At 36.7% G+C, this 19,932-nt stretch overlaps 1 protein-coding gene across 3 annotated transcripts in view; it reads right to left on the bottom strand.

The window, feature by feature from the left end:
- The window catches only part of COMMD1 (copper metabolism domain containing 1), a 264,032-nt gene that overhangs the window by 75,403 nt on the left and 168,697 nt on the right, over window positions 1-19,932 (bottom strand). The window contains exon 3 of one of the 3 annotated variants that reach the window (XM_072635458.1): window positions 14,798-14,883. The exons of the other annotated variants lie outside the window; for them this stretch is intronic. Within the exon in view, the coding sequence (XP_072491559.1) occupies window positions 14,798-14,883 (86 nt within the window). The remainder of the gene's footprint in view (window positions 1-14,797; window positions 14,884-19,932) is intronic. 3 annotated transcript variants of the gene reach the window in all.

A 19,932-nucleotide genomic window follows, 5' to 3' on the forward strand; every position in this document is an offset into this window, starting at 1 on the left:
GCCGCTGGAGATCCCGTCCCTGAAGCCTGCTCGGATCTGTTTCTCTCGGTGCCGCAGCCGTGGCCGCAGCAGGTCTGGGCTGGGCTTTGTGTCTGCAGCGCGACGGACCTTTTGCGAGAGGTTTGCAGATCCCTCTGTGGGTGGAGGGACCCGCGTGGCCGCTGGAGATCCTGTCTGTGAAGCCTGCTTGGATCTTTTCCTCTCGGTGCCGCGGCCGCGGCAGGGCTGCACTCAGCTCCCAGTCCCGGCGCCCAGTCCAATATACAACAAATTATATACGTACCTTTTTGCATCTTTTAAAAAAATTTTAACATAAAAAGTACTTTTGCTGTGATCACAAGATTTGGCCTCTGAGTTCACAAGATTTTGACATATAAATGTTTGTTCATCATGAAATTACACTTTCATCCCACCATTAGATATGAAGCACACTTTAGTGACTGAATAGAGGATGGATTAGAGTGGAGGAAGACGAGGCAGGGAGATCCATCAGCAGCTCTTGCAGTAATCCAGGCAGGTGGTGATGAACGTTTGCATTAGAGTGGTGGCAGTTTCAGAGGAGGAAAGGGAGTATATTTGCAAAAGTGAAGCCAACAGGCCTTCGCAATAACTTGGATATATGTGTGGGGGGGAGGGGGGTGAGAGACTGTGAGGAACCCAGGATGACTTCCATGTGGCGAACCTGAGGAATGGGAGGATGGTGATGCCCTCTACAATAACAGGAAAGGTAGGACCATTTTTGCATGTTTTCTTGGAGTCATTACCATTCTTTAAAACCACAGAAATAAAAATACAACAAAAGAGAACAATGAAGCACATATGTATGGCATGAAATCTAACATTCAACATCCAGAGAACTAATTTATGGCGGGGAAATTAGTTTGATTTGGTCTGATCTGGTCAAAGTCAGATTCTCCAACTTAGTTTAATTTAAGGAAAAACATATGATATCATGAACTGAAAGCACATCAAAATGATTGTTTGTCCCAGGTAATTCACACTTCTCTGGAGATGTGGCCTGATTAGGGCAAGTATATAGCAACCGTTACTGCCTATGTTCTGAATGCTATGCCTCTTAATGCAGCCAACAATAGTATTAGCTTTTTTTGTAGCACACCATACTGCTGACTCATACTGAACAGACAGTACATTAACACCTGTAGGTGATACCCATTGTGATCTGTCTACCTATAGTTTATCTGATACTTAGGAAGCTGAATTTTTGAACACGAGCATGGAAATTTATTTGTAGCCTTACTAAACTTCATTTTATTTTACTTGGCTCATCATTCTAACCCATCCTGTGTTAGCTGCTCTTCTCAGCTTGGTGTCTTCTGCAAATCTGATAAAGCTACGACTTTGCTCAAGTCAGTGATAAAAATGAGAAACAGTTCAGATCAGTTTGGCACACTGGGCAGGATCCCAGAAAGAGATGACGATTGATCAACACTTTAACCAGTGCGAGTATTCTCTTTTCCAACATAAATCTCAACCACTCTGTGACTCAGTTTCTCAGAGTTGTTACAGCTAAAAAAAAATCCATCACCCTATAGCCAATCTTGTGATGAGACTCTCTTAACTGGACTGGTTCTCAAATTCATGTCATGTACTTAGCAGTGGGTACCAGGCATATCAAAAAAGGGAACGGAAAAATAGGAAGAAATAAGTGAGAGAAAACAGAGAAGAAAAACATAAAGAAAGGAAAAACAGTGAGAGGTAATGAAGGTAATGAAGACCTGAGTTCAAATCGTGCCTTAGATACTTCCTTACCCTGAGCAGGTCATTGATCCATCTTCAGTTTCCTCATCTTATAAAATGAGGGTAATAATAGCATCTACAACAGGGAGGTTGTGAGGATCAAATGTGATACCATATGCAATATATGATAATATATATAAAGTATTGTGCAAACTTTAAAGAGCTATACCACTGTTAGCTCTTGCATTTCTAAATGTGCAGAAGAGAAAGAACAAAAGAAGAACAAAAGGAAGTTAGAAAGAATCACTGAAAAGCAGGATGGCTTTGAAAGTCAGATGTTCAGTTCCTAATGTGTTTAGAAAGAAAAAGCCAGAAATTGTTGGGGTTCACCACTTCAAGTACAATCCTACTTTTCTGTCTTTACTATGTGTGGGAAAATGGTAATTCTGTTTGGTGTGTGGGGTTCAGAATGAAAAGAAAAAAGAAAAATACCATTGCATATGGTAGTACATTGCCTCTGAGTGGTACCTGGGTTACAGTCTACCTATTTTTGATCTAGATTAGTGTACCAGAGAATAAAATAACTATGTTAGAGTTCTGATTTTACCACTAACTATAATTTTTGACCAAAAAATTATGAGCAGGAGGTAGGAGTCTACAAGTATTGTATATTGAACGTATTTTCAGGCTTTTTTGATGTACTGATAAGTTATACTGACTCATGTTCCTTTTTTTTTTTTGTCTTGTAAAATACTATTTGTTATATGGGATGACTCTCCAGGAGGGGAAGGAGGAGGGAAACCTTAAGTAAATATGATGATGCAAAAAAATCAATAAAAATTATTTTAAAAATCATACCTGGTATTATTCTACCCTTCTCCCTTTACCCCTTCAAAAAAATAAACAAGGAATATCAGCAAAGGAAAAACAAGTCTGTATAGAGTTTGGTGTTAGACTAAACTGAAGCAGATCATCCCAAGAGCATCTGTAGACAAAAGTGTAAGAAGAACAAAAAATATATGTAGACAGATTTGTTCACATTTTTAGTAATGAATTCTTATCAGTGATAATAGTATAATCAATAGTAGAATTTGAATTCCACCATCTAAATGGAGTTCAAATGTCCACAGCACATTTGTAAGAAAGTAGCAATGACACTCAGGGCAGCCAGGTAGTACGATGGATAGAGCACCAGGTCTGGAATCAGGAGGGCCTGAGTTCAAATCTGGCCTCAAACACCTACTAGCTGTGTGACCCTGGGCAAGTCACTTGACCCTGTTTGCCTCAGCTTCCCCATCTGTAAATTGAACTGGGGAAGGGAATGGCATACAACTCCAGTCTCTTTGCCAAGAAAACCCCAAATGGGATCATGAAGAATCAGAACAATTGAAACAACTGAAGAACCACCACAAAGCAATGACACTCAAGAAGATGAAGTCAGGAAGAGCAAGTAGATCCTACCAAATGTATAAGAAAACCCTTATCTGAGGTGATGCAATTTCAAAGGCACTCAGGGATTAATTTTCAATATCTTGAAGAATAGAAAAAATCCAAAAGAATAAAGAAAAGTTACAGATGTCAATTATAAGGGAAAAAACAAGAAGAACTCAGCAAGTATTGAACCATATGCCTTTGTCATCTTGGAAAAATGTTCATGAGAATGGTCTCACACAGACAGAATCATTGATGAAAACATGAAATATTTTCTGGCCATTTTTCAAAACAGACCACAACTTTAATCACACAACTGATATAAACTCCTATTGTATCTATTGCAGGATTACCAAAACCATGTAGGATTCTGTGAGTGATGTGACTAGAGATGATAACAATAAATGACATTTATAAGGTGTTTTCAGGTTCACATAACACATAACATTCTTTGCTTTATTTCATCCTCACATTAGCTCAGGGGGATTAGAGACTACTGGCATTATTGTTTCAGTTTTACAGACGAGTAAACTGATGCTTGGAGAGATGAAGTGAGTTTCCCACAGTCTTAGAGATAGCTAGGACCAGTGTGAGGATTCAAACTCATGTCTCTCCTGACTGCCAATGTAGCTCCCTTTCCATTACACCAGTCTATATGCCCATAAAGAGAAAGGTTTACCAAAAGTGTTTGTCTTTTTGGTAGAGAATGTCCTGCCTAAAGTCTAAATAGTAGGAGAATTCCTTATGAATAAAGATGATCCTCTTTTAGCCAACAATGCTCTGATTGCATTGAGTTCCATATAAAATATCTACTCAGAAGACATAAAAAGCTTAGCCATTAATACTAGACAAAGAGGGATGAAGAATTAATATTGTCTAGACTATGACATAGATTCTGATAGGCAGCCTATTCAATTACTCTACTACGCTATATATACCTTAGATAAAAGAAGATGAAAAATCAGGTGGGTCCAGAATTGCATCACATTTGATCAGGCTAAATCAAATTGGATCACAATTGAGAAATTATACAGCTTTCAATAATTTCAAATTAATTGCTGCCATAAAAAAAATACATCTTAAAGTCTGCCAGCATCCTCCTGGTGATGCTACATTGGTACAAAGGATGGCACAGCATTTTAGTAGACAACAGTGTCTTTATAGCCTACAGACCAACTCAGGAAGACCAGCATCCTGTACTGACACAATGACCCCTCTGACTCATATATACATCCCTTAAAAGAAGGCCCCCCTGCTGCCACACACAATGAAATTTCAGAGAAGGACTCTGATAAGAAGGAAGGGACCAAGGCCCTCAAGAAAAAAAATTTTCAAAAGGGTAAAACAGGGCCTTTAATGACCTTTACTTGGAGCACAGGCTAAAACTAACCACTAAATTACTATGTACTTTATAACTGATTAATAGATTAAAATCACTGAAAGGTCCTTCCTTCAACAAGAAGATTCTGATCTATAAAATAGCAGTTGGGATCATCCAGTGTTCTCTTCTTTTCATTACTCTGATTATTAAACACATGAAGGACACAGAACAGATGGGTATCTCTGCTAAGAAACGATTTACATTTGTTGTTCAGCATTCTGGATCAAATAGTCTTCAAAAAAAAAAGAGAAAGATTAAAAAATCTACATCTATATGTCCTCTTGGAAAATATAATGATGTTCTTGGAAGTAAAAGCCTGCTAGCAGGAGAGTAACGTAGAACATAAAACATGATATTTTACTACAGGGACAAGCCCTTTAGGTACATCTTGTACTTTGCCTATTACCTACTTAGTGGGTCAGTCAATAAATATGTGTTTTTTTACTACGTGCCAAGCATTGTGCTAAGTTTTGGGGATACAAAGGAGGCAAAAATCGTCCCTGCCCTCAAGGAACTTACAGTCTAGTGAGGGAGACACACGAAAATAATGAGATGCAAACAAAAGACATATAGAGCAAACAGAAAGTAACCTTAAATGGAAAGGCAAGATGAGCTGATTTTTAATGAATTGAATTAATAAATCATTACCCTAAGATTACCAGGAAGTTCTATTCTTAGCTTTATCAGTTACTAGCTGTTTGATCCATAGTCCAAACTCCTCTGTGCTGTTTCCTTATCTCTTTCACAAGAATCGTTGGGTAGTGCTGCTAATAAAAAACACAGTTGAACTTCTCTGTCATAGAAACAATAAAGTAGAATTAAATCCTAAGATCACAAATGTAAAGCTGGAAGAGCCATTTAGTCCAACCACCTCATTTTACAGATGACAAAACTGAGGCTCAGAAAGGTAAATGATTTGCCCATGGTCAGTGTCTGAGGCAGGATTTGAATCCAGGTTTCCCCAACTCTAAATCCAATGCTTTTTCCACTGAATCATCTGTCTCTAAATGACTCAGCTGATATATCCAGTTTAGCAGACATGAAATCATACATAATTTCTTTTGCTTAAAAATTTTAAAAGGCTACTGCCTCTGACTCACTGACCTGGGAATAGTACTCAAGGGCATAGATAGTAGTATTTCCATGTATTCATCTAAAATAGTCCTGTCTTGAGGGACAAAAAAAAAAGAGGAACTAACTGGCTACTTTTCAATTCCCTACATTCCCTGCAATACTCAGTGAAATTCCCTTCTAACTAAATAGAAATAAAAGGCTGAGTCAGGATGCCTGAGTCACTGTTTCCTTTCTCACTAAATACCTGCCTACATAAGCATTTCAGTAGTGTGATGTTTTTGTTGTATCATTATGCAATCAAATTATAGGAAATATATCCTAGCCTTCAGAGAATTTATCATAAAAACAGTAATACAAACCACACTGTGTATGGGGTAGGATATGAAATAACTAAATTCCATTTTTCTAATATGGATATACATTAAACCATGAAATATGTATATACTGCCTAACATGTGCATAGCACTGTGCTTGGTGCTTGGTTTATTGCCCCAGGATTTTGGTCAGCAGAGGGATGCCTCCTTACAAGGAGCTCTCTCTCAAATATCTTTCATTTTTACCTGTTTCTTGTAATAACAGAACTAAAAGCACAAAAAAACCCTTCTTAACCATAGCTAATGAAAACCTTCAGGTTATGGTTTCTAATCACCACTGAATAAATTCTCTAATAATTTTTTCCCCTCCAGGGCAAAGTAACAATTAAAACCACTACAGAGTCTTTTTTCATGCTATATTATAACAGAAATGATGCATTTTCCCTCAGATCCAGAATTGTTTTTTACCCTTCTTTGTGAAGAATATTCATCAAAATGTGTGGCAAGAGGTCATAAGAACATCAGGCAGTTTATTCTAAAACCAGGGAACATTTCTTAAAGTCTGAAAAAAATGAAATTTAAAATTAGTAAAAGTAAATACTATACTTCTGCACAACAGATGATAAGTTTATGGTATAGTTAACCAAGAAGCAGAAAAGGATGAAGATATAAATAGCCACCCCCAAAAAGATAAATTCATAGATAATATCAATAATGGGTATTTAAGGGAAATTGGGGTATTATTCAGCACACATAATGATACTTTTCTACCTTTGGTGTCATTTTTTATTACCAAAGACAAAATATCAGCTACCCAGATCCATGCTGGCAATTCTTATGTAGGATTATCTGGAAAACTAAATTCTAACAACACAATCACAAATTATCTCAGTGAGGAACAATTAGTTGATAAATTAAAGAAATCAATATGGTGGGGTAAAGGGAAAGAAAAGATATCTGATGGATCTATAAATGGTTAAACAACCACATACCAAGAGTGTTGATTGTTAACTGGAATCTCTAGGGACACGTCCATATCTCTATTTTAGACTCGATGCTATTTTTATAAAAGTTTTACATGAAGATTTAGAAGACATGCTTATAAAATCTGTGATTAAATAATGGAATAAGGATCCAAAGAAATCTTGACAGGCTAGGACAATGAGTCACAAGATCACAGGATATGAATCTAAGAAGATGAAATGGACTATAGATAAATGTCATGTTCTATTTTTAGGTTTTAAAAAAGTCAAGTGTACCAATGTACTTAGGGAGGTCTAGTTATTCATGAGAAAAGAACCTATTCATTTCAGTTGACTGCAAATTCAATATGAATGATCTGGAGGTCAAGAAACCTAATGTGTTAATCCAGAACAAGGCAGGAAAAAAAAGCTCAATATAGGCTGTTCTAAAAATCTGAGTGCTTTTTAAAATCAGTAATAGCTTAAAACTGAACTAAGACTCTTAAATGTTCTGTGGTCAAAATACATTCGGGTTGCAACCTTAATTTTAGCTGTCACATTTTAAGAGAGGCAACTGAACAGAAGAAGATGAAAATATCAAATGATCTAGAAAAGATATCACTTGATTAGTTAAAGAAACTGAGGATGCTTAGCCTAGAAAAGACTGGGAGAATACATAATACCTCTCCTCTTATAGGGCTATAATGTGGAAGAAGGATTTATTCTCCATAGTTTCAGGCAGACAAATTAGTGCCAAATGGATGAAAATAGAGGGAAGAAAAATCTTAGACTCAACATATCTATTAAGCATGACCAGAAAAGGAATGCGTTGCTTCATGAGGAGGTGAGCTTCTATCACCAGGAGTATTCAAGAAAAAGTTGGACAACTGTGTCAGAGAAGGTACCATCAATGGTTAGGAAGTTAGAATAGATGAGCCCTTCAAACACTCCTTGGTTTCTATCACCAAAAATCAGCAGTTGCTATCCTTTTGAAGTTCTTATCATCCAATCATATCACCCTGTTTAGATCTTTCTTGTTATAATCTACCAGCTACTAAATATGTCTCTCTCTCTCTCTCTCTCTCTCTCTCTCTCTCCCTTTCTCTCTCTCTCTCCTCCCTCCCTCCCTCTCTTTTCTCAACGACTTCAGTACCTAGATAATAATCTTTTTCACACCAACTTGACTTTGGGGAATCTAATTTTTTTTTTTTTTGGTGAATTGGCATGACCTCTGAAGTCTCTTTTTGTTCATATTAATTTTATTTTTTTTCAGTGTTCTACAATCACCACCATATAACTTAGATTTTTTTTCTCCTCCCTCCTCCCTCCCTCCCTGAGACAGCATACAATTTTATATAGGTTCTACACATAGATTCCTGTTAAATAAATTTCACTATAATCATGCTGTGTAGAAGAATTAAAATGAACGGGAGAAATCATATAACAAACCAAAACTTAATACACACACACACACACACACACACAAATGATCTGCTACATTCTGCGACTGAATTCCACACTTCTTTCTCTGGGTATGGAAGGCATTTTGCCTTAAAAGACCATTGGGAATTTTTTTTTAAGTCCTTGCATGCAATAAAGTTCCAAGTCTACCAGAAAAAAACTCTCGCACACTGTGGTCGTTGCTGTGCACAAAGTTCTCGTGGTTCTGCTCCTTTTACTCAGCATCAGATCATATAAGCCTTGCCAGGCCTCTCTGAAGTCTTCATGTTCATCATTTCTTATAGCACAGTAGTATCCCATTACATTCATATACCACAATTTATTCAGCTATTCCCCAATTGATGGGCATTCCCTTGATTTTCAGTTTTTGGCCACCACAACGAGGGCTGCTATAAATATTTTTGTACATGTGGGACCCTTTCCCATTTTTATGATCTCTTGGGGATACAGTTCTAGAAGTGATATTGCTGGGTCAGAGGGTATGCATATTTTTGTAGCTCTTTGGGCATAGCTCCAAATTGCTCTCCAGAATGGTTGGATCAGGTCACAGCTCCACCAACAACAAATTAGTGTTCCAACTCTCCCACATCCTCTCCAACATTTATCATCTTCCTGTTCTGTCATGTTTGCCAATCTGATAGGTGTGATGTGGTACCTCAGAGTTGTTTTGATTTGCATCTCTCTAATCAATAGTGATTTACAACATTTTTTCACATGACTATAGATATCTTTAATTTCTTCCTCTGAAAATTGCCTATTCATATCCTTTGACTATTTATCAATTGGGGGGAATCTAATATTTTTAATGATGCCCCTTCCAACACTAGACTCCAAATTCATAAACTCCCCTCAACTTCCATGAACTTTATTTCCACTCTATCTTAATCAACCAGAGGATATCCTCTTTGGGAGTATCCCCTAGATTGCAAATATCTTTGTGAATCAATGCCTCAATTCTACCACAGTTGTGTCACTCACAGTATAAATCAAGTACTTCTCTGTATTCTTTGCCTAGTGCAGAAGATGTTCTATTTGTTTTCTTTATTGGCATTCTGCTTTATAATGCAGCACATAAAGAATTGCAATATTAGAGTCCAAATGTAATTGCTCTGTCCTCATTTATGGAAAAAATAATTTGTTATAGAAAATTTTCCTATTTATTGTCCTTCCAATTTCATCACTAAATGTCTTCAGGATGATCTAGTCCCAAATCAAACCTTCTATGAATTTAGTTTGTCCTCCACTGGTTCTCACCATGTTCAAAACAGTAAGATCTTCCATCATTTTCCTTAGGGTTATATAAACAAAATTAATTTTAAAACTGCATTCCTCTTGGTTGCCAAATCTAGCTGATTGAAATGGAGATCTGATATTTTCTGGCTGAGGTAGCCTTCAAGGCTCTCTTTCTCTCCTTATAATGATTGATTTATATTGGTTAAACTTCTTTAGAAAATGATAATAGTCCACATTAATATCTGTTCTTTTATCCATTTTTCAAGGTCAACCAGCTTAGTTAGATGGTGTATCTTATAGGCATACAACTTTTAGCATGCCTCATGTTTATTCTTCTTGTAATCTGATATTGATTTTTATCTTTGTTCTAATGAGTTAGTTATTCAAGAAGAATTGATTCAGAAACCATTCCCACATTAGGAATAAGTTGTTGCTATTCTGTTAAAAATAATCAATTTTACTTTCTGTAATGTTATTTAGGGCTTGTCATATACAGTCTTGACACTCTTCCTAAAGAAAGCTTTCACAATATAGGGATATGAAACTCTAGAATATTCTATATGCTTTGGTCTTTCTTATTTCTTACTCATGAACAATTTTCTCCACCATATTGTCATCATTCTCTATTGTGCTCATCTTGAACTGAAGTCAATGATTATCTAAGTATAGATTTAATCTAGGGCTTTTGATTTAATCTGAGGGTTTTATTGAAGTCCATTTAGAATTACTCTTTTATCACCTTCTGCAATATATCTTGCAACAGCCTGTAAATACCTTCTTTTCAGTCTTTTTGCAAATGCTTATAAGAAATTCAATATGATACCTCTACATGACTTATGAAAGTATGTTGGATTTTTTTTTGCTGCCTTTGGATGTATGATAAAACCCAACTCTTTGTTGTTATTTTTGTTTTGGTTCAGTCATTTTTCAGTCGTGTCCAATTGTTTATGACCCCATTTGGGGTTTTCCTGGCAAAGATGCTGGAGTGGTTTGCCATTTCCTTCTCCAACCGATTGTAGAGATGAAGAAACTGAGGCAAACAGGATGAAATGACTTACCCAGGGTCACAAAGTTAGTAAGTGTCTGAGGCCAGATTTGAACCAGGAAGATGAGTCTTCCTGACTTCGAGCTTAACATTCCATCTACCATGCCACAAACCTACTCAACTTAACTCTATCAATTCCTTTCCTTGCCTTTCTGAGAAAAAAACTATGAGGCATCCTTCTACTTATTTCAACTTCCATTTGTTTTCTGGCTTCCCTCGTCCTTATCTCACATCACTCAAACATTACTGCACTTTAGTATTGGATGAAAAGGGGGTCCTGACAAAGCTAACCTTTCTGTAGGTATTCTTCATACTATCCCCTTTTTCTTTTTTTTTATGTCTAGCTTTTTCTATTTATATGTAAAACCACTTTTAATACCTATTTTTAAAATTTTCAGATCCAAATTCTCTCCCCCATCCCTATGATGGCAAACAATTTGATATAGGTTATACATGTGCGGTCACGAAAAACATATTTCCTTCTTAGTCACTTTTTTTGGTTTTGTTTTGTTTTTTTTTTTTTTGCCTCTGCCCAAGCCCACTCTAATCTAGTCCTGTCCTGTTCCTCCCTCACAGTCTCCCAGGCTCCTCCTGCCAGGGGTGGGGGAGCACAGCTGGAGGGTTTGATTTATTTTTAGTTTTCAACATTCACTTCCACAAAATTTTGAATCTCAAATTTTCTCCCCATTTCTCCCCTACCCCCACCCCAGGGCAGATTATATTCTGATTGCCCTTTCCTAAAATGAGCCCTCCCTTCTATTATCCCCCACCCCTTATTCCCTTCCCTTCTATTTTCCTGTAGGATAAGATAGCCCCATTGCTTATATATCTTATTTCCTAGTTGCATGTAAAAACAACCTTTAACATTCATTTTTAAAGCTTTGAGTTCCACATTCTCTCCCCTCCCGCCTCCCCATCCCCCCTCATTAGGAAGGCAAACAATTTGGTATAAGTTATACATGACTGCCATGCAAAACACTTCCATAACAGTGATATTGTGAAAGACTAACTATATTTCCCTCTATACTGTCTTGCCCTCCATTTATTCTATTCTGTCCTTTGACCTGTCCTTGTAACAAACTGTTTGCTTCCAATTACTACTTCCCCCAATCAACCATCCCTTCTATTATCCCCCCTCCCTTTTCTCCTTCCTCCCTACTTTCCTGTATGATAAGATAAACTTCCATACCAATTTGAGTGTGTATGTTATTCCCTCCTGAAGTCAAATCCTATGAAAGGAAGGCTCACTTATTCCCTTTCATCTTCCCCTTCTTCCCCTCCATCGTGAAAGCTCTTTCTTTCCTCTTTTATGTGAGATGATTTACTACATTCTACCTCTCCCTTTCTCTTTCTCCTAGTACATTCCTCTCAACATTTAATTTTCTTTTCTAGGTATCAGCTCTTCATATTCAGCTCACCCTGTGCCCATTCCAGATTGGGGCAAATTATTTCACAAAAGAGGCAAGAAAAAGCTTTTTCAATGGAGGAGAAGAGGGGGAGATGAGAGGGAAAGAGTGAACCTTACTCACATAGCATTTGGCTTAAGGAGGGAATAACATGCACTCTCAATTTAGTATGAAAATCTATCTTATACTACATGAAAGTAGGGGAAAAGGGGAATAGCAGGGGATGGGGGATGACAGAAGAAAGGGCAAATGGGAGAAGAGGTAATTAGAAGTAAACACTTTTGAGGAGGGATAGGGTCAAAAGAGAAAAAAGAACAAATGGGGGATAGAATAAATAGGATGGAAGGAAATAGTTAGTTTTTCACAATATGACTACCATGGAAGTGTTTTGCATAACTACACATGTATAATGTATATTCAATTGCTTGTCTTCTCAGTGGGGATTTGTGAAGAGGGAGAAAGGAAGAGTAAATGGAACTCAAAGTTTTAAAAATGAATATTAAAAACTGTTTTTGCCTCCATGAAGGCGCTCAGATTCAATCCAGCTCAGACTCTGTCTAGCTGGGATTCTATCTGGCCCGCTTGTGAATACAAGCATTACAAATGCTTAGGCTCCTTAAGAGGCAACCCAATTTGGCAAATCTTTAATAAACTTTGTTTTCTTTGGCTTTAAAAAACAATTTTTTTTAAACAATTTTAAACTGGGAAATAAGATATGCAGGCAATGGGGTATAGAAATCTATCCTGCCCTACAAGAAAATAGAAGGAATGGGGACAAGAGAAGAGAGGGATGTGATAAAAGGGAGGGCAGATTTAGAGAAGTGGTAATCAGAATGCATGTTGTCTTGGGGTGGGTGGTGGGGAGAGATGAGGAGAAAATTTGGAACTTAAAAACTTGTGGAGGTGTCTGTTGAAAACTAAAAATAAATCGATTAATTTTTAAAAATTAAAAAAAATCTCTTTGGGATACAGACCTATTAGTGCTATTGCTTGGCTAAGAGTATGCACAGTTTTATGGCCCTTTGAGCATAGTTACAAATTTCTCTCCAGAATGGATGGATCAGTTCACAACTCCACCAACAGTGCTTTAGTGTCCCAATTTTTCCTCCATCCCATCTAATATTTGTCATTTTCCTTTTATCATATTAGCCAATTTGAGGCATGTGAGGTGGTACCTCAGAGTTGTTTTAATTTGCATTTCTTTAATTGATAGAGATTTATAGTATTTTTTCATATGATGACAGGTAGCTTTGATTTCTTCATCTGACAACTGCTTATTCATATCCTTTGACCATTTATCAATTGGGGAATGAATTATATTCTTATAAATTTGACTCACTTTTCTATATAGTTAAGAAATTAGGCTTTTATGAGAGAAACTTACTGTAAAACAAAAAACTTTCCCTCCTCCCAAGTTTTTGCTTTCCTTCTAATCTTGGTTGCATTGGTTTTGTTTGTGGAAAAACCTTTGTAATTTAATGCAATCAAAACTATTCATTTTATATCCTGCGATGTTTTTCTATCTCTTGTTTGGTCATAAATCCTTCCCTTATTATAATATTCAATAGGTAAACCATTCCATGCTCTCCTAATCTGTTTATGGTATCACTCTTTATGTCTAAATCATGTACCCATTTTAACCTTTTCTTCGTAGATAGTATGAGATGTCATCTATAACTAGTTTCTGACAAATTGCTTTCTAGTTTTCCTAGCAATTTTTGTCTCCAAAACTGAGATCTTTGTGTTTATCAATCACTATATTACTGTGGACATTACCACTGATACCACTCTACCTCATAGCCAGTGCCAGATAATCATGATTACTGCTTTATAATACAGTTTGAGATATGCTATAGTTAGGCTACTTTCTTTCACATTTTAAAAATTAATTCCCTGTATATTCTTGACTTTTTGTTTTTCCAGATGAATTCTGCTATTATTTTTTGTAGCTCTATAAATTAATTTTTCATCATTTGGTATGGCACTGAATAAGTAATGGCAAGAGGAGATTATCCCACAGGAGTTCAAGGATGCCTCCATTGTCCATCTCTATAAAGGAAAAGGGAATAGATTGTCCTGCAACAATCACAGGGGGGTCTCCCTCTTAGTCATTACTTGCAAGATTCTTGCTCAGGTCCTTCTTAATAGGCTGATCCTTCACCTGAAAGATGGTCATATACCTGAGAACCAGTGTGGCTTCACAAAGGGTCAAGGAACAGTTGATATGGTGTTTACTGCCTGACAACTCTAGAAGTGCCAAGAGAACAGAGATCTGTACATAATGTTTGTAGATCTGACTTTGGCCTTTGACACTGTTAGTCATGAAGGTTCATGGAAAATTATGTCAGCATTGATGGCGTGTTTGCCCAGATTCTGGAGAGTAGACAATGCTCTTGTGGTTTCCCAGTGACCAATGGAGTGAAACAGGGCTGTGTGCTTGCTCCCATGCTTTTTAGCATGATGTTTTCAGCCATGTTGTCAAATGCTTTCAATGAGGATGAACATGGCATCAAGGTCAACTACTGTACTGATGGTTAGTTCTTCAATTTGAAAAGGTTACAAGCCAAGATCAAAGTGGAGGAAGTGTTGGTGTATGATTTTCTGTTTGCAGATGATTGTGCGCTCAATGCAGCCTCTGAAGCTGAGAAGTAACAAAGGATGGATCACTTTCCTGCTGCCTGAGCTGATTTTGGCCTAATAATTGACACCAAGAAAACACAGGTGCTCCATCAGTCACCACCATACCATCCATATACAGAACCGTTTTGAATACTGTGGATAGGTTCACTTACCTTGGTAGTGTACTTTTCAGGGATGTACACATTGACAATGAGGTTGATGCACACGTTGCCAGAGCTAGCTCAGTGTTTAGGAGGCTCTGAAGAAAAGTTTGGGAGAGAAGACGTATTAGGCTAACTACCAAACTGAAGGTCTACAGAGCTGTTGTGCTGACCTCACTGTTGTATGCCTGTGAAACATGGAGACTACCAGTGCCATGCCAGGAAACTGAATCACTTTCATTTGAACTGTCTTAGGAAGATTCTGAAGATCACCTGGCAGGATAAGGTACTAGACACTGAGGCCCTCGCTCGAACTAAACTGCCAAGCATTCAAACTATGCCTCAGAGAGCGCAACTCTGATGGACTGGCCATGTTGCTCCAATGTAAAACGTATGCTTGCCAAAAAGACTATTTTATGGAGAGCTTGCATGGGGCAGACAATCAGATGGTGGTCAGAAGAGGCGATACAAGGACACTCTCCAAGTCTTTCTCAAGAACTTTGGATTTGATTGTGGGACATGGCAGACCCTGGTGGAGAACCGCTCAGCATGGCATGCCCATATCAGAAAAAGTGCTATGCTCTATGAGCAAAGCAGAATTGAAACAGCACAAAGGAAACATAGGATGCGCAGTAACCACCCTAAATGTACACACGTATTGTCTGTGCCCAATCTGTCATAGAGCATTCCAAGCTTGCATTAGTCTGATTAGCCACACTCTTTCACATTGAAACTTGACTTTATCATGGTGATGTCATTTTGGTCCTCTTGGAGAACAAAGAACAACAACCAACCAACCAACCAATGAATAAGTAAATTAACTTAGGTAGGACAGTCATTTTATTTCCTTGGCTTGGACTAGCTGTGGGCAGTTAACATTTTTCCAATTGCTCAGATCTGACTTTATTTGTGTGAAAAGTGTTTTGTAATTGTATTCATATAGTTACTGGATTTGTCTCGGAAGGTAGACTCCCAAGTATTTTATATTGTCTACAGTTATTTTAAATGGAATTTCCCTTTCTATCTCTTCCTGCTGGGTTTTGTTGGTAGAATACAGAATTACTGATGATTTATGTGGGTTTATTTTATATCCTACAACTTTGCTAAAGTTTTAAATACTTCAACAAGATTTTTAGTTGATTCTGTAAGTACACCATCATAACATCTGCAAAGAGTGATAATTTGTTTCCTCACTGCCTATTCTAATTCATTTAATTTCTTTTTTTCCCTCTTACTGCTATAGCTGGTATTCCTAGTACAATACTGAGTAATTGTGGTGATAATGGGCATCCCTGCTTCACCACTGATCTTAACAGGAAGGCCTCTAGCTTATTCCCATTACAGAAAATGGTTGCTGATGGTTTTAAATAAATATTACTTATCATTTTATGGAAAGTTCCCTTGATTCCTATGTTTTGTAGTGTTGTTTTTTAAAAATACAAATGAATTTCATAAAAAAAGAAGTTATAAATCTACTGAGATAATCATATGATTTTTGTTGGTTTTGTTGTTGATATGGTCAATTACGCTGATGATTTTCCTAATACTGAACCATATCTACTTTATCAGTATAAATCCCACCTGGTCATAATGTATGATCTTTGTGATATATTGCTGTAATCTCCTTGCTGGTATTTTATTTAAATTTTTTGCATCAATATTTATTAAGGAAATTTGTGCACGGCTTTTTTTCTCTGTATTTGCTCTTTCTGATTTTAGGTATCAGGAACATGTTTGTGTCATAAAAGGAATTTGGTGGGACTCTTTCTTTCCCTATTTTTTCAAATAGTTTATATAGTTTTGGAATTATTTGTTCTTTAAATGTTTGGTAGAATTCATTTGTGAATCCATTTATTACTGGGTTTTTTTCTTAGGGAGCTCATTTATGACTTCTTCAATTTCTTTTCCTAAGATGGGGCTATTTATGTATTCTATTTGCTCTTCTCTTTATCTCAGTAATTTATATTTTTGTAAATATGCATTCATGACTTAGATTTTCAGATTTATTTGTATATAATTGGGCAAAATAGCTCCTAATAGTTGATTTAATTTTTGTCTTCAATGATGATGAATTTACCCTTTTAACTTTTGATACTAATGATTTGGGGTTTTTTTTTAAGATCAAATTAACTGATGGCTTGTTTTATTGTTTTTTCTCATAAAACCAGCTACTATTTTTATTTATTGGTTCAATGATTTTCTTACTTTCAATTTTATTAATCTCTACTTTGATTTTTCAGGATTTCCAAAGTGTTGTTTAAGTGGGGATTTTTAATTTGTTCTTTTTCTAGGGTTTTTTTTAGTTGCAGTCCAATCACTGATCTTTTCTTTCTCTATTTTATAGATGTAAGTATTTAGAAATATAAATTTTTCCCTAGGTGCTGCTTTGGCTACATCCCATAAATTTTGGTATCTCATTGATGTCATTCTCTTTAATGAAATTATAGATTATTTCTATGATCTGTTCCTTGACTCATTCTTTAGAATTAGATTATTTAGTTTCCAATTAATTTTTAATCTATCTTTCCAATGCCCTTTTTTGAATGTAATTTTTATTGAATTATGATCTGAAAATGATGCATTTAATATTTCTGCTTTCATTGTGAGATTTTTGTGCCCTAATACCTGGTCAATTTTGGGGTAGGTGTCATGTACCATTGAAATGAAGGTATATTCTTTTCTGTTCCCATTCAGTTTTCTCTAGGTTTATCTTACCTAACTTTTCTAAAATTCTATTCATCTCCTTAACTTTTTTTTTGTTCATTTTGTAGTTATATTTATCTACTTCTGAGAAAAGAAATTTGAGATCCCCTCGAGGGTGAGGGGGTTACTATTTTTTTCCTGTAACATTTAATTATTCCTTTAAGAACTCAATTTATCCACTCTTGATTTCTCCAGCCAGCTGCCTTCTCTGTCATCCCCACTAGCTTATCTTCAAGCTATTCCTATCTACTGGCTCCTTTCCTGCTGCCTACAAATATGCTCATGCCTCTCCTATCCTATATAAAAAAAACAAAAAACAAAAAACAAAACAAAACCAGTTTACTCATTCCTACCTTCCTTACTATCTTCCTATGTTTCTCTTCAACTTCCTGGCTAAATTTCTGAGAAAATGGTCTACACTAAGTTCTCCAATTCGCCTCTCATTCTCTTCTAAACCTTTTGCCATCTGGTTTCAGATCTTATCGTTCAATTTAATGGTAACTAAAGTTACCAATGATCTCTTAAGTGCCAAATCAAATGGCCTTTTCTCAGTCCTCATCCTTCTTGACCTTTGTGCAGAATTTGACATTGTTGATAACCTCCTTCCTGATACTCTTATTAGGTTTTCATAACACTGCTCTTTTCTGGTTCCTCTCCTATCTGTTCAACTGTTCCTTCTCTGTATCTCTGTTTGCTTCTTCATCCATGTCATAACCATTAAATGTAGATATCTTTCAAGGTTCTCATCTTGGCTCTTTTCCCTTCTCCCTCTATACTATCTCACATGGTGATTTCATCATCTTCTATGGTTTCAGCTATTATCTCTATGCTGATGATTCCTAGACCTATAAATAAAGTCCTTGTTTCTCTACTGAGCTTCAGACTGACTTACCTAGCTGTTTTTTGGACAACTTAAAAAAGGATTTCCTATAAGCACTGCTAACTTAACTTGACTAAAAAGAACTAATGATGTCTCTGCCCCAGAACTCCCTTCTTCCCAACTTGTCTTCTATTGTTGAGGGTACCACCATTGCTGGCCATCAGGATCACAACTCTTTACAAACATTCAATCCACATAATTCAATTTCTTGCCAAAACTTGTCATTTCTACCTATATAATATCTCATATAAATTCCTTTGTCTTAATTCATACAGTCACAACCCTAGTACAGGCCCTTATCACTTCTCATTTAGACTACTGCAGAAGCTTATAACTCATCTCCCTGCCTCAAGTCCCTCCCCACTTTAAACCATGCCCCAATCAGCCCCCAAAATGATTTTCAGGAAACAAAGATCTGACCAAGTCACCTCCAGCTAAATAAACTCCATTCACTCCTTATTACCTTCATGATCAAATATAAATTCCTTCATTTGGCATTTAAAGCTCTTCATAATCTAGCTCTTCCCTACCTTTCCAGCCTCCTTATGATTTAATCTCTTCTATTCAATCTGGTTGGTTGTTGTTTTTCATTCTCAAAAAGAATCAAAATGATATCACTATGTCAGGGTGAAGGTACAGTGTATCTGACTATGGCTGATCAGACCAATATGAGTTCAGAAGGCTCTACCACAGATCAGGCACAAATAGTCCACATGAACAATTGGAGATGTGGTATCATGTTGAGTGGTTCTTTGCAAGTATTTCTCACATCATGCAATTGATTACAAAGTTCTTCAGAGAAACCTTGAAAACATCCTCATATTGCTTCTCCTGACCTCCATGTAAGCTCTTGCCTTGGGTGAGGTTTCCATAAAATAGTATCTTAGGCAAACACACATTTGGTATTCAACTATGGCTACCCCATCAGAGTTGCACTTTCTGCAGTAATATTTGAATGCCTGGCAGTTCAGCTGAAGAAAGGACCTCACTATCTGGTACCTTATTTTGCCAGGTAATCTTCAGAATCTTCCTAAGACAATTCAAATGGAAGCAATTCAGTTTCCTGGAATGACCTCGATTGTCCAGATTTCACAGGCATACAGCAATGAAATCAATACAATGGCTCTGTAGACCTTCAGTTTGGTAGGCAGTCTAATATCTCTTCTTTCCCACACTTTCCTTCAGTCTCCCAAACACTAGGCTAGCTCTGTTAATGCATGTGTCAACCTCATCATCTGTGGACATCCCTGGAAAGTATACTGCCAAAGTAGGTGAACTTATCCACAGCATTCACAATTTCCCCATTTGCTGTAACTGATGGTTTTATGAATGGAAAGTTTGGTGCCAACTGGTAGAGAACCACTATTTCCTTGGTGTTGTTAGGAAAAATAAATATAAGCAGCAAAGAATCCATCCATACTGTGCTGCATTTCAGCCTCAGAGGATGCAATCAATGCACAATCATCTGTGAATAAAAAATCATGCGCCAACTCTCCCTCCACTTTAATCTTGCCTTGCAGCCTTTTCAAGTTAAATAATTTACTATCAGCGCAGTAGCTGACCT

The sequence above is a fragment of the Notamacropus eugenii genome, chromosome 1, assembly GCF_028372415.1.
Source record: "Notamacropus eugenii isolate mMacEug1 chromosome 1, mMacEug1.pri_v2, whole genome shotgun sequence".
Taxonomy (NCBI): Eukaryota; Metazoa; Chordata; class Mammalia; order Diprotodontia; family Macropodidae; genus Notamacropus; species Notamacropus eugenii.